The 16,101-nt window shown below is 36.4% G+C and overlaps 1 protein-coding gene and 1 non-coding gene across 3 annotated transcripts in view; one reads left to right on the forward strand and one right to left on the reverse strand.

Annotated features, from left to right (window-relative positions):
• Positions 1-16,101, reverse strand: part of Trpc4ap (transient receptor potential cation channel subfamily C member 4 associated protein) — a 78,094-nt gene that overhangs the window by 48,280 nt on the left and 13,713 nt on the right. For both annotated transcript variants that reach the window (XM_046432992.2, XM_046432991.2), the window contains exons 2-4: positions 13,266-13,394; positions 11,081-11,197; positions 194-251 (exon numbers count right to left, since the gene is read on the reverse strand). In XM_046432992.2, the coding sequence (XP_046288948.1) occupies positions 194-251; positions 11,081-11,197; positions 13,266-13,394 (304 nt within the window). The remainder of the gene's footprint in view (positions 1-193; positions 252-11,080; positions 11,198-13,265; positions 13,395-16,101) is intronic.
• On the forward strand, positions 14,654-14,760 carry LOC124085979 (U6 spliceosomal RNA). Its single transcript, XR_006849656.1, has one exon. It is a non-coding gene; the product is annotated as a U6 spliceosomal RNA (small nuclear RNA).

Genomic DNA, 16,101 nt, shown 5'->3' on the forward strand with positions numbered 1-16,101 from the left:
CAGGTCTATATTTCTATCCAGTGTGGAATGAAGGAAGAGTGTTGCTTAGTTGGGGATGGAGAGAGCAACTGCAGCTGAATTAATAAGGCATGTTCTCACTATTAACAGGAAGAGAAAGAATAGCAATCCGAAGGAAATGCCATCATACTGGCACATTGGGAAATGAGGAACAGGGCCTGATGAATATACTTACTTTTTAGTTTCTGTCCCCGGATAGAGATTGTAGGCCTCATAAGAATTTCTACAAGAAGCTATTTAAAAACAAAAACAACAAAAGGAATAAAAAATCTTAAAAATTAATTCAAAGCACAAACTATAAAACAATCTTTGTTACTACAACTCATGGCCTGAGTAGCTCTCACAGTACTACAAAATCTTATGCCAGGAGACGGTGAGATTCAGTGGAAGAAGCATTATTGTCAGAGTCAGAAAACCTGGGTTCTAGTCCCAGTTCAGCCACTTATTTTCCATGTAAACTTGAGCATGCCAGTGCCCCTATTTGAGCCTTACCTTTCTCATTTTTATAAATGAGTAAGTTAGATTAAGGTAATCTCTGGGATTCAATGTTGCTTAATATTTGAAAAGCTACGGAACTTTTTTATTACCATAACTCTTCTTTTAGTTAAAGAACACTCATGTGTATGTTTATTAAAAAGGTCTCAAAAGATATACCATAAATTATTGGCACTGATTTTTTACCAGGGACTATGGATGATATGCATATATTTTTCATTTTACACACTTTTAACAGAGCATGCAATTTTGCTTAAAATTTAAAATAAATGTGTATTTAAAAATCCATTCTGTTGAAAAATAATTTATAACTGATAAAAGGGTTAATCCATCAAGAAGATATAAATATTATAAATATACACGCACATAATAGTAGAGCCCCAAAGTACAGAAGAAAAAGCTAACAGAATTAAAACAAAGAGACAATTCAGATATTACAGGTGGATCTAGTGGTGCACACCTGTAATCCCAGCAACTCTGGAGGCTGAGGCAGGAGGGTTGCAAGTTTGAGGCCAGCCTCAGTAACTTAGTGAGGCCCTAAGCAACTTAGCAAGACACTGTCCCAAAATAAAAAATAAAAAGGGCTGAAGGTGTGGGTAAGTGGTAAAAAAAATAAACCCTAGATTTAATTCCCAATACCAAACAACAAAACAAAACAAAGCCAGGTGGATACTTGTTATGGTCTGGATGGGAGGTGTCCCCCAAAAGCTCACACATGAAACAATGCAAGAAGGTTCAGAGAAGAAATGATTGGGTTATGAGCATTAACCCAATTGGTGAGTTAATCACCTGATGGGATTAACTGAGTGGCAGCTGAAGGCAGGTGGGGTGGACCTGGAGGAGGTGGAGCATTGGGTGTGTGGCTTTGGGGCATACATTTGTATCTGGTGAGTGGAGTTTCTCTCTCTACTTCCTGATCATCATGTGAACCACTTCCCTCCTCCACACTCTTCTGCCATATTCAGCCTCACCTTGAACCCCGAGGAATGGCATCTGCTGCCTATGGACTGAGACCTCTGAAACCATGAGCCTCCAAATAAACTTTTCTTCCTCTAAAATTGTTCTGGTAAGGTCCTTTCATCACAGCAGCGAAAAAGCTGACTAAATCAATACTTTAATACTCTGTTTTCAATAATGGATAAACAACTAGGCAGAAAAGCAGTAAAAAAATGAAGATTTGAACACCACAAATCATCTAGGAATAAAAGACATCTTTAGAATACTCCATGCAGCAACAGAATACCTCTACTCAAGTACACACAGAACATTCTTCAGAATAAAATCATGTACAAATTATGTTCTCTGGTCACAATGAAATTAAAAATGAGAAAGAAATATGGGAAATTCATCAATATGTGGATAATTCAAAAGTTGTCCTAAATAATAAGATTAAAAAAAATAATCACAAGGGAAATTTAAAAGTATCTGAGATACATGAATAAACCAAAACTTATAATATACATAAGCAATGCTTACAGGGAAATTCATAGCTAATGACAATCTTTAAAAAATTACTTCAAATCAATAATCAACCTTCTACCTTAGGACACTGGGAAGAGAGGAAAAAACTAAACCCAAAGCAAGGAAAGAGAAGGAAATAGGTATCAGAATGGAACTGGTGAAAAAGAGAATGGAAAATAACAGGAAAAACTACATGCCAATAAATTAGATGATCTAGATAAAATAGACAAATTCCTACAAAAAAAAATTGATTCAAGAAGAAACAGAATATCTTAATAGTCCTATAAAAAGTAAAGCAAAGGAATCAGTGATCAAGGATACAAATAAACATCTATGCATCAAGAAATGCAGAAGCCCAAGCAGCTTTACAGGTAAACTATTCAAAATATTTAAAGAAGAATTACCATCAATTTTTCATAAACTCTTCCAAAACACAGCAGAGCAAGGAACACTTTCCAACTCATTCTATGGGGCCAGAATTACCCAGATACCAAAGTCAAACAAAGATATCATAAAACTACAGACCAATATCTCTTACAAATGTACACATGGGACTGGGGTTGTGGCTCAGTGGTAGAGCGTTCGCCCAGCACGTTTGAGGCCCTGGGTTCGATCCTCAGCACCACATAAAAATAAGTAAAATAAAGGTATTATGTCCAACTACAACAAAAAAATAAATATTGAAAAAAATAAATATCTTAGAATTGTTCACAAACTTACATAATTTGAAATTTAAAAAAAAATGTACACACATAAAAAATCCTAAAAACACTAGCAAACCAAATTCAGCAACATATAAAAAGGCTTATACACCATGACAAAGTGGGATTTATCCCCCAAATGGCAAGGTTGGTTCAACATATAAAAATCAATTAATATAATACACCATATTGTTATTCTATCCTAGTCTTCTATCGCCTGAGTGGCCTTGTATAATTTTTACTTTGCCCTAATCTTGCTTGTCTTTGAGGACAGGATGCCTGAAGGGCAGACACTGCTCTTTAGTACAGCTGGTTGAAACTGGTTAGATCTAAAAAGGTGGCCAGAGTGACAGCAAAAAAATCTCTCAACTTTATTACAATAAAATACATAAATATTCCTCCCCTTTATTAGCCTGCCCTTCCCCCTCATTTCTTTTACTGTAGATTTATAAACTTCCCTAGACCCTTAAGGGGTAGGAAGGTGATTTGTGAGTTTATCTCCTATTTTTTCTATTCTTGGACAAAAATAAAAGTCTCCACTGCTCAATCAGTGCTTGGTATTTTTATTGTTTCCTACAATTCCCAGAGGGATATAGCACCCAGTCTTTGGGAATAAAAAAATTAGTAACCATATCAACAGAAGAAAGGGTAAAACCCACACAATCTCTCAATAGATGCAGAAAAGCATTTGAAAAATATTCAACACACTTTCATGATTAAAAAAACTATAATCAATAAGGAATAGAAGGGAATTTCCTCAACCTAATAAAGGGCATTTACAAAAAAAAAAAAAAAAAAGTTCACAGCTAATTTCATATTACTGGTCAAAGACTGAGTGTTTTCCCACCAAAAACAGAAAGAACAAAAATATGTCCACTTTCACTACTTCTATTTATATTATATAAAGGTTCTAACCAGGGCAAAGGTTTTTTGTTTTTTGGTTTTTTTTTAAAGGGGGGGAGGGGTTCAAATTGGAAAGGAAAAAGCAAATATCTCTATGTGCAGGTGCTATAAACCAGAAGACAGAAAATTCTAAAAAGAGTCCACTAAAAAAAAAAAAAAAAAAAAAAAAAAAAAATATATATATATATATATATATAGAGAGAGAGAGAGAGAGAGAGAGCGAGCTAATAAATAAGAGTTCTGTAAACTTTTGGGATACATAAGCTATACATATAAATAACATGATTTCTACAACTATACAACTATAGCAATGATTAAATCAAAACTGAAGTTAAAAAAAATTCCAACTAAAAGGGACCAATAAAAAATAAAAAAATAAAATAAATTTTAAAAATAATAATAAAATTCCAGGGGCTGGGATTGTGGCTCAGTGGTAGAGTGTTGCCCTAGCACGTTCAAGGCCCTGGGTTCGATCTCCAGCACCACATAAAAATAAATAAATAAATAAAATAAAGATATTGTGTCCAACTACAACTAAAAAATAAATATTTTAAAAATAATAATAATAGGGGCTGGGGATGTGGCTCAAGTGGTAGCGCGCTCGCCTGGCATGCGTGCAACCCGGGTTCGATCCTCAGCACCACATACAAAGATGTTGTGTACGCCAAAAACTGAAAAATAAATATTGAAATTCTCTCTCTCTCTCTCTCTCTCTCTCTCTCCCCCTCTCTTTCTAAAATAAAAATAAAAATAAAAAGTTTAATAATAATAATAATAATAATAATAAAATTCCAGGGCTGGAGTCGTAGCTCAGTGGTAGAGTGCTTGCCTAGTACATGTGAAACACTGGGTTTGACTCTCAGCACCACATAAAAATAAACAAACAAAATAAAGAAGATTCTATTTATCAAAAAGAATAAGAAACTTAGGAATAAATTAAACAAGTGCAAGACTGTGCAATGAAAATATAATTTTTTTAAAGAAACAAAAGATAATCTAAAAATTGAAAGATATCCTCCCTTAAATTGACCTACGTATTCAAAGTGATGCCCATCAAAACCCTGGCTGGCTTCTTTTCAGAAATTGACAAAACTGATCCTGAAATTTAAATGGCTAATGCAGCACCTTTAAAAAAAACAGTTTGGCAGGTTCTCAAAAGTTAAATAGAGCCTCCATAAGACCCAGCAACTCCACTCCTACATATATACCAAGAGAATTTAAAAAAAACACCCAATTCAGGTAGGAAATTTTAAAATATGGTCACAGAAACACTTGTACTCCAGTGTTCTCTGCAATTTTACTAATCAAAGCAGTATTATTAATAATAGCTAAAAGTGGAAACAACCCAAATGCCCATCTACTGATGAAACACAATATAGTATATCCATACTATGGGATTATTTCTTTTTTTTTTTTTTTTAATATTTATTTCTTAGTTTTCGGCAGACACAACATCTTTGTTTGTATGTGGTGCTGAGGATCGAACCCAGGCCACACGCATGCCAGGCGAGCGCGCTACCACTTGAGCCACATCCCCAGCCCATTTTTTTTTTTTTTAAATATTTATTTCTTAGTTTTGGGATTATTTCTTGACAATAAAAATAAATGAAGCCGGGTGCGGTGGTGCACGCCTGTAATCCCAGCAGCTTGGAGGCTGAGGCAGGCGGATTGCAAGTTCAAAGCCAGCCTCAGAAACGGTCAGGAGCTAAGCAACTCAGTGAGACCTTGTCTCTAAATAAAATGCAAAATAGGGGTAGGAATGTGGCTCAGTGGTTGAATGCTCCTGGGCTCAATTCCTGGTACCAAAAAAAAAAAAAGGAACAAAGTACTGATTTATACTGTAACACAGATAAATCTTGAGTCACAAAAAAATCATGTATTATATGATTCCATTTATATGAAATGTTAAAAATAGGCAAATCTATACAGGCAGAAAGTAAGTAGATTGGGGGTTGCCTAAGGATGGGGGGCTTAGGAGGAAATGGGATGTGACAAAGGATGCTGTGTTTTTTTTTTTTTTTTTAATATTTTTTAGTTGTTGATGGACCTTTATATAATTATTAATCTATATGTGGTACTGAGAATCGAACCCAGTGCCTCACACATGCTAGGCAAGCGCTCTACCACTGAGCCACAACCTCAGTCCAAAAATTATTTATTTATTTATTTTAGTTTTAGGTGGACACAATATTTTTATTTTATATTTATGTGGTGCTGAGGATCGAACCCAGTGTCTCACGCATACGAGGCAAGCACTCTACCACTGCGCTACAACCCCAGCCCCCGTTTCTTTTTTTTTTTTGAGTGGTAAAAATGTTTTAAAATAAATTGTGGTGATAGTTGCATAACTTTGTAGACTTACTAAAAAACATTTACTGGTCCACTCTAAATGGGTTAATTGTATAGTATGTGAATTATATCTCAATAAAACTGTTATGCTAAGTTAAGGAAGCCAGACATGAAAGTCACAATATATGACGCTATTTATGTGACTGTCTATAATAGGCAAATCTACAGAGACAGAAAATAAACATTGTTCCAGGTGATCACCACACAACTTCATGAACACACTAGAAACTAATAAAGAGTGGTTTAAAAGCTAACTTTATGGTATGTACATTATTATAGTAGTAGTAGTAGTAGTAGTAGTAGTAGTAACAGTGGTAGTGGTAGTACTGGGGATTGAATCTAGATGCACTTTATCACTGAGCCACATCTCCAGCCCTCTTTATTTTTTGAGACAGTCTCACTAAATTGCTTAGAGCCTAACTAAATTGCTGAGACTGGCCTTGAACTTGTGATCCTCCTACCTCAGCTTCTTGAGTTGCTGGGATTAAGGCATTCACCACCACACCTGGCTGGATACTTTTCAATCATTACATATAATGCTACACTGAGGCTGGGGTTGTGGTTCAGTGGTAGGGCACATGTGAGGCACTGGGTTCAATCCTCATCACACATAAAAAATAAATAAAATAAAGGTAAAACAAAACAAAGCAAATAATGCTATACTATCCATGTATATAAATGTAAATAAGACCTTTTTTGTTTTCTGTTTTATTTTTATTTAAATTTTTTTTGGGGGGTATACAAAGCTCTACCTCATTTTGACTTGTCATCAGGAGACCACCATGAAATGAAAGCAACAACAGAAAATAAGTACTGATCTTTAAGATGGCCAGGCATCCTACATAAGTGCTTTTCAAAAGAGATCACAATCACCCAGCAAGACATATTATGCTCAACTGCTCAGATTACTATATTTAAAATAAGTTTATTTCAAATGGAAGATGGACTAGGTCAATGAATAAAAGTCTCTGAATGCCAAGTTTTGGCGCACACTTACAATACATCTATATTTTATTACATTGGTTAATAGAATATATATATATATATATATATATATATATATATATATATATTTTGGCCTACATCTATTAAAAAGCTGGGAGATTTTATCCACAAATCTAGATTTCCCATCCCCACAGGGAAACTGACAATGAGAACGAAAGAGTCATTTCCCACATAGTATCAGGGACACACACCACAGTTCCCCACAGCCCCTATAGTCTTTTGATTGATTTCTGCAGATGATTTTGCTTTGGGACTACTTCATTCCACTTGGTTACCTACTTGTCATGTGACTTTACAGACTCTAAGATATATTGTCAATGTCATTTGTAGGGTTAAGTCAAGTTGATAAGAAGTAATCCAGCTAAGATTGTGCTCAGTCATTCCAATTCAGCTGAGGTTTGGACAGCACAACCAATAGAGGCTTATTCTGGGATTTTGCTAGTGTGGAACAAAGGAGGAAATGAGCCTGTTTAGAAAACACTTTCAAGGGGCTGAGGTTGTGGCTCAGTGGTAGAGCACTTGTCTAGCATGTGTGAGGCACTGGGTTTAAGCCTCAGCACCACATGAAAATAAATAAATAAATAGATAGATAAATGGATAAAATAAAGATATTGTGTCCATCTACAATTAAAAATACATATATTAAAAAAAATCTTCAAGAGCAAGACGGCAAGAAAGTTCAGCAAGAACAAATGCAACAACTGAAAGTTTTGTGCAACACAAAAGACCAAAGCAAAACCCCTATTTATGAAGACTGGGATTCCTGAGGATGATCTAACTCACAGCAGGAAAGAAAAATCCACAAAATCGCTGGCGTGCCTATCATCCCAGTGGCTCGGGAGGCTGAGGCAGGAGGATCACAAGTTCAAAGCCAGACTCAGCAACTTAGGGTGATCCTAAGCAACTCAGTGAGATCCTGTCTCTAAATAAAATACAAAAAAGGGCTGGGGAAGTGGCTCAGTGCCCTGAGTTCAATTCTGGTACAAAAAAAAAAAAAAAAAAAGAAAAAAGAAAGAAAAAGAAAACCCCACAAAGTCAAGAACTGTTGATCCAATGAGGTTCTAAGATAGGACAGACTCTTACTATGCAAAGCCACATTTTCACTGCAAACCAGGATACAGACTTACATTATTCTTTTTCCTTCTGTAAGTATGTTGGTATTTACTCAGTAAATTCCTTGATGAACAATTCAGAAGTAAAGGGTCTCTAGCTGGCTAGTAAGTAAATGCTACAGGATGACTGGATCTACTGAGAAGAGGGAATGCTCAGCAGCAATTAAATAAAGGGGCTGGGGCTGTGCAGCTCAGTGTAAAGCACTTGCCTAGCATGTACAAGGGCCTCAATTCAATCCCCAGCACTGAAAGGGTGGTAAGGGTTGAAGATATGGATGAAGATAAAATAATCTTTATTTTTGTGGAAACTGGTATCTTTAATAAAAAGGAAAGTTTTTAAAGTGAAGTATAACACAATGCAGTAAAGAGTATAAATCTTAAGAGTACAGCTCCAGTTTTTATAAACAGAACACTATTCCTGTACAGTCATCACCCAGATCAAGACAGAGAATAACCTTAATACCCCACTATGATCCTTCCCTTTTACTCCCTCCAAATAATAAGGGAAAAGGTAGAGATCTTGAAGAAAACCTGTCAAATTTCAACCCCTAAACAAAATAAAATTCAAATGGTATAAAAATTTAAACTATACAATAAAAAATTTTAAATATTAGAAGGAAATAGACATAGTTTATAATCAAACAGCAGGAAAAAACATGCAAAAAGACTCTGAAGCCAGACAAGGGAAGCCAGACAAGCCATATAAAAATCTATGTAGCAATGTTATTCATAATAGTCAAAAGGCGCACCAGGAAAGGTGGCACACACCTATAATCCCAGTGGCTTGAGAAGCTGAGGCAGGAGGATCGTGAGCTCAAAGTCAGCCACAGTAAAAGCGAGGTGCTAAGCAACTCAGTGAGACCCTATCTCTAAATGAAATACAAAATAGGGCTGGGGATGTGGCTCAATAGTTGAGTGTCCCTGAGTCCAATTTCCTGATACCTCCCCACTCCAAAACAAAAAAGTCAAAAGGTAGAAACAACCCAACTGTCCATCTTTGGATACACAGATGTACTAAATACAATTTATCCATGTAATCGAATATTATTTGGCCATAAAAAGAAAATGGGTGTTGACATATGCCTCAACATGATGAACCCTGAAAGCACTATGTTATGTGAAAATAGCCAGTCACAGAAGACTAGACATTACATGATTTCATCTACATGAAATGTCCAGAACACAGATTACAGAGACAAAAAAATATATTAACAGTATCCAGGGCAGGGCCAGATGGTGTTAAGAGAGACAGAGAAGCAAAAACTAATACATTCGGAGTTTCTTTTTTTTTTTCGGGGGGCCAGGGGTGGGACCTAGGGATTGAACTCAGGGGTACTCACCCACTGAACCACATCCCCAGCCCTATTTTGTATTTTATTTAGAGACAGGGTCTGAGTTGCTTAGCTCTTGACCATTGCTGAAGCTGGCTTTAAACTCGTGATCCTCCTGTCTCAGGAGGATCCTCTAGCCTCCCTAGCTGCTGGGATTATAAGCATGCACCATCATTCCTGGCTACATATGGAGTTTCTTTTTTGGGGTAATTAAAATGTTCTAAGACTGTAGTGATGATTGCACATATTTGTGAACACACTAAAAAAACCAATAAGCTGGGCTGGGGCTGTAGCTCAGAGGCAGAGCCCTTGCCTAGCATGCATAAGACACTAGGTTCAGTCCTCAGCACCACATAACGATATACAAATAAACAAAGTCGTTCTGTCCATCTATAACTACAAAAAATTTTTTTAAAAACCCAATGAACTGCATACTTTAAGAGGGTGAAATAGGGGCTGGAGATGTGGCTCAAGTGGTAGCGTGCTCGCCTCGCATGCATGCGGCCCTGGTTCGATCCTCAGCACCACATACAAATAAAGAAGTTGTGTCTGCCGAAAACTAAAAAATAAATAATAAAATTCTCTCTCTCTCTCTCTCTCTCAAAAAAATTATAAGGCCAATCAGGACCTTTCCTCTGAAATTCAAGAAGGTAATATCAAGCAGCCCTACCCACTTCTCAACTTGACTGTCCAAAAGTCTCAAATGGAATACAACCAGCACTGAGCACCTGGCCTCCTCTCACATGGAAATTGATCCCACACTCATCTTTCCCATTTATTTAAAAAAAAAAAAAGAGGGTGAAATAGGTCTGGGGTTGTAGCTCAGTAATAGAGTGCTCGCCTAGCACATGCAGGGCCCTGGGTTTGATCCTCAGCACCACATAAAAATAAAAAAATAATTTTTTAGTTGTGTCCAACCACAACTAAAAAATAAAATATTAAAAAAAGAGGGTGAAATATATGGCATGTGAACCATATCTCAACAAAGCTAGAAAAAACTATGAAGAAATATTACTTTTCTCACATCTGCTTAGTGAAAACTTAAAGACAGTTTGGTGAAGGGGGCTTCTAGATCTGGTAATGTTCTTGATTTTGTAGTAAAATAACAAATATTTAAAAAGGTGGGGGGAAGGTGTAGAAAAACTAAATGCCCATCAATTGGGACCTGCATGAATAAATCATGGTATAATTACACAAAGGAATACTATTTGGCTATTTAAAATAAGGCAGATTTATGTGTACTAAAATGAAACTATCCCCAAGCTAGAGAAAATTACATCAAAAAAACAAGGCACAGGAGAGTGTACCAAATATATGGTATGCCCCTGCATGTAAGAAGACAATAAGCTAAGGAGTGAGGGGTATTTACACACATATTGCCTCATAATATCTCTAGAAAGACATACAATAAACAACTGCTTCTGAGAAGGAGACACGGGGAAGTGGGAGACACTTTTTGCTTTGTGTCTTTTTTAAAAAAAAGATGGCCATATTATCAATTCAAATAAATAAATTCTTCTTAAAAAAAAAAAAAAAAACTGTATGCTGCTTCAACATAGAAGAATGCCACTCTGCTTCTGAAAGGTAAAATCTGAAATGTTTGCTATAAATTCTGAAATGTTTCCTGTCTTCCATTTTAATACTTAAATTCTCAAACCATCTAAGTAGGAGAAATAACAGTAACAATAAGAAAACAGTTACTTACATCAACACCTCCAAACAAGTCAAAAATGTAAGTATTTGGATAAGTGGTTTCTTGAGTAAGTTTCCTATCTTCAGTAACAAATGCCATAGCCTCCATGGAAAGAAGAGGAGAAATTTCCTAGTTTAAAAAACAGGACAAAGACATTCTGTTTTAGAATTCAACACAGACCAACATTAAAATATCAGTTTGCATTTTAGTCACAAGTTGAATCCCAACGAGCATAATGATAAGTGGCTCCAAATGAATTACACTTCCTAGTATCCAGACTCCTTTAGAATCCTTGCCCACACTGAATCTGGGCTGGGGTGATTTCCTTCAATTAACGTAATGTAGCAGAAGTGACACTATGCCACTTCCGACATAACCCTTAAGAAGGCTGGTAGAGTTGGCTTTTGCCATCTTTTGCCATAGCAGAACCTAAAGGTACTGCTATGAGAAACTCAACAAAGCCACCTATTGAGGTCATAAGCAGGAGAACTAAGGCCAGAACTGATATCTTTAGCCTATCTCCAGCTGACTGTTCACACCAACCAGCCATTTTGAATATTCCAGATGTCTCAGTATCCCTTCCCAAAGAAGAAGCAGATGAACCATTCAATCAACCAAGAATTGTGAGAGATAAATGATAAATGCTTAAGTTTTGTGGTGACTGATTCTTCAACAATAACCAAATCTGTTCAAGAGTCATCTCCTGAAGGAAGTCCATCTTGATTCCTCCCATTCAAAAGTAATCCGATGCTCTTCTAAAGCCCCAAAGCAATTTGTAAGTAACTTATGACATTCAGCATTTTTATTTTTTATCTATTTATAAATTTATGTTATTTCTTCCCTAGAATACAAAGCTCCTTCAAGAGAAGCCCAGAACAGATTCCTCTTTGTGTTTCTTCACTGTAGGTCTTAAGACATAACAGGTATTTGATATGGTAGAAATAGGGCAATGGTTCAACAAATTTTGGGAGCCACAGAAACCTTTATTCATATGGAACAAAACTTAATAGAAAAAAAAATCGTATAAAAGCCTACTGTGTAGTAAGTCTCAAATAAGTAATTGTTAGATGAATAAAGAAATGATGATCAGGGGGCTGGAGTTGAAGCACAGTGGTAAAGTGCTTGCCTAGCATGTCTAAGGCACTGGGTTCAATTCTCAGAACCACATATAAATAAATAAAGGTCCAACAACTGAAAAAAAAATACATAAACATACACACACATCTATATATATAAAAGAAAGATGATCAGGCATTAGAGACTCAGATATTAATTTTCCTCTCCTTCAAGTTCACTTCAACCCTATCTCTTGAGAGATTTTAAAAATAAAATGAAACAATATAAAATTTTTTGGAAAGCATTTCTAAATAAGAGGCTAAAATTATTTCTATCAATCTCAATCAGACTGGGAGATCAAGAACATGAAAACATCTCAAAGGTAAAGCTGAGATTTAGTGACTATTTTTTTTTGGAATACCTTCTATGATATAACATCAAAACTTTACCTCTAAAGAACATTATATAATTCATCTTCATTATGATAAAATATATTTACAGAGGTTATAACTGCAGCTAGATCTGGTACTCTAAATTTACATTTGGGTTAGAAACTCTGGGGATGGAACCCAGCACTCCGATGAACACTGCTGAGAATAACTGCCCTAGCATAATGTCTTTGCACTCTTTCCACCCCTTTCTAGCTATCAAACCTGGTCCCTTCAATCTTTTTATGTTAATGGTAATTATGAACAACTTATAAGGCACCTTTCATAAGCCTTCAGCAATATGGGATCTTTTAAACTCTGTTTAAAGAATGTCATCCAGGGCTAGAGATGTAGCTCAGTGGAAGAGTGCTTTTCTACCATGCACGTGGCCCTGAGTTCAATACCAAGCACCATGGGGCGGGGGGGGGGGGTGTTATCAAAATCCCCAGGAACAGTTTTAACCTCCCAAATTAATCAAACAGTGCTATAAAATATGCATGAATAAAGCACGCAGGAATACACAAAGGAAACTTCATGGTAATTATCTCCAGATGGTGGGATTACTGGTGATTTTTACTTCTCGGCATTTTTTCTGAAATTCTCAAATTCTGTACAGCTTATATAATTTTAAGACAAAAGCTATTTTAAAATGGCAGGCAGTTTGTATCACCTGTAGACCCTAAAGATAGCCCTTTTGGGCCCCTACAAGTTACCTTGAGGATGTTTTGGCACTCAATGAAGTCACTGTGGAGGTGGCTGGTGGCATACAGTTTAAGAAGCAATTGAGGAATTCCACTCCATTTGGACTGCTTGTCCCTCTCCGTCAAAAAAGTCTCAGTGAACTGTGAATTGAAAAAAAAAAAAAAAAAAGGAACATTTTACTGAAGAGAAAAGAAATACTAGCCAGCAGAGCAGTTGACTCCCTATAGCACCCAGGAAAACAATTCAAAAGCCTCTTTACACAAATCTTCAAAAGCTCAAGAGCCTACAAACTAAAAGTCCAACTCCTTACCTCAAGATGCAATGCCCTTCATAAACTAACCCCTACTTTTCAGCCTCATCTATTTCCCAAGGCTCACTCTAGGTTCCAAGTGAATGTGTTTTCTCTCTCTGTACCTCTCTGTACATGTTCTCTTGCCTAAAACACTCTTGGTGTTTTCTATCTGAACTGTTCATTCCCCTTTAAAACACAAGCCAAACAAAAATCTTTCTTGATTGGCCTTCCTCTCTCCTTTCTAAGAGATTAGGCACCCCTCCTTTGGGGCTTTATCTATTGCATACTTTATCCTATTGTTTCCTAACTTAAGATTCATTTATCCCTCTCCTCTAGACCACAACTACTTCAGAGCAAGTACCAAACTATGCCTGCCCCTGTCCTCCTGACTCCCAATCTCACTCAACCACAGAGTGCCTGGGACAGAGCAGGAACTCAGTAAATGTTTGACAACATGAGGAACAGCAACACTACAATGTCAGAAACATTAATCAATTATGAAAATTTTCACTAACCCTCTTAGGACACACCATTATGCAATGAACACTGATGAACACTGTTGAGAATAACTGACCTGTGAGGGGCCAGATATGAATTATTTTCATGTGCATTTGTTCCTCAATCAGATCAAAAACTTCTAGTACTATTAGTATAGGATAAATAGATCTTCAATAATATTTTGGTTTTATCCTGATATCTATTAGTCCTATTAAAATGGACAAATGCCATTATCAGCAATTTCATTTAGTTCAAGCAAGTTCAAATCAATACAAGCTCAAAAACAATTAAAATATATCTTCTCCTTTCTTTGGAAGGCAAAGAAATAAAACAAACATAGTTAGGGGATCCAGCAAAATGAGTGCTTAAGAGAAATTTACAGCTATAAACGATGGTATTAAAAATAGAAGCAACGTCACAAATCAATAATATAACCTTTTACCATGAGAAAATAGGGGAAAAAAAGAGTAAACACAAGGAAGAAAATTAAAAAGACTGCAGCAGGAGCTGGAACCCAGTGACACATGCCTGTAATCATAGCGACTCCAGAGGATAAAGCAGCATCATAAATTTAAGGCCAGCCTGGACAACTTAAAAAGACTCTGTCTTGTGCTCACTTCCACAGCACATATACTAAAATTGGAATGATACAGAGTAGATTAGTATGGCCCCTGTACAAGGACGACCCGCAAATTCGTGATATGTTCCATATTTTTTCAAAAATAAAAAATAAAAAAGAAAGACTCTGTCTCAAAACTTAATTTAAATAAAAGTCTGTGGAGCTGGGCATGTGGCACACACCTGTAATCCCAGTGACTCAGGAGGCTGAGGCAGGAGTAATACAAGTTTGAGGCCAGCCTCAGCAATTTAGCAAGACCCTCTTTCAAATAAAATTTCTCAAAAAAAAGATACAAATTACTAATATCAGAAATGTTTATAGGGCCATTATTACTGATCCCATGGAACACTATGAACATGCCTCAAAATTTTATTACTTGAATTAAATGAATTATTCTTTGAAAGACACTAACGACCAAAACTCATACAAAGATACATTGAGGGAGGCTGAGGCAGGAGGATCTTGAGTTCAAAGCCAGCCTCAGCAACAGCAAGGCACTAAGCAACTCAGTGAAACCCTATCTCTAAATAAAATACAAAATAGGGCTGGAGATGTGGCTCAGTGGGCACATCTCCAGCCCTATTTTTTAATCCTTGATACAAAAGAAAGAAACAAAGAAGGAAGGGAGAGAGGGAAAGTGGGAGAGGAGAGAGGGAAAGAAGGAGAGAGGGAGAGAAGGAGGGAGGGAGGGAAGGAAGGGAAGGGAGGGAGGAAGGAAAAAGACACATTGAATAAACCATCTATTAGAGAAATTGTGACTAATTTTTAAAATGAGGCAAATCTCTGAATAGACATTTATCCAAATAAGATATATGAATGAATGGGCTGGGGTTGTGGCTCAGCGGTAGAGCGCTCGCCTAGCACGGGCGAGGCCCTGGGTTCGATCCCCAACACCACATAAAAATAAATAAATAAAAAATATTGAGTCCAACTACAACTAAAAAAATAAAATAAAAAAGATATATGAATGGCTGGTTAGCACATAAAACAAAGATCAACATCATTAGTCATCAGATGAAATCCAATCAAATCCACAATAAGATATCACTTCATACCTATTAGGAGAGCATAATCAAAAAGACAGAAAATTAGAAGTGTTTGTGAGAATGGAGAAAGTGGAACCCTCACATGCTGCAGGTGGAAATATAAAATGGTACAGTTTGAAAAACAGTTTGACAGATCTCAAAAGTTAAACAGAGGGTTATCAAATGATCCATCCATTCTACTCCTAAGAGAAAGAAAACACAAAACAAAAGCACACAAATACAGCATTAATCTTTTTTTAAATATTATTTTTAGTTGTAGTTGACACAATACCTTTATTTTATGTACTTATTTGTATGTGGTGATGAGGATCAAACCCAGGGCCTTGCACATGCGAGGCGAGCACTCTACTGCCGAGCCACAACCCCAACCCAGCATTAATCTTAACAAGAAT

Source organism: Marmota monax, unplaced genomic scaffold, assembly GCF_021218885.2.
Source record: "Marmota monax isolate L192 unplaced genomic scaffold, Marmota_monax_Labrador192_F-V1.1 WCK01_AAM20220418_F8-fsc00014, whole genome shotgun sequence".
Classification (NCBI taxonomy): domain Eukaryota; kingdom Metazoa; phylum Chordata; class Mammalia; order Rodentia; family Sciuridae; genus Marmota; species Marmota monax.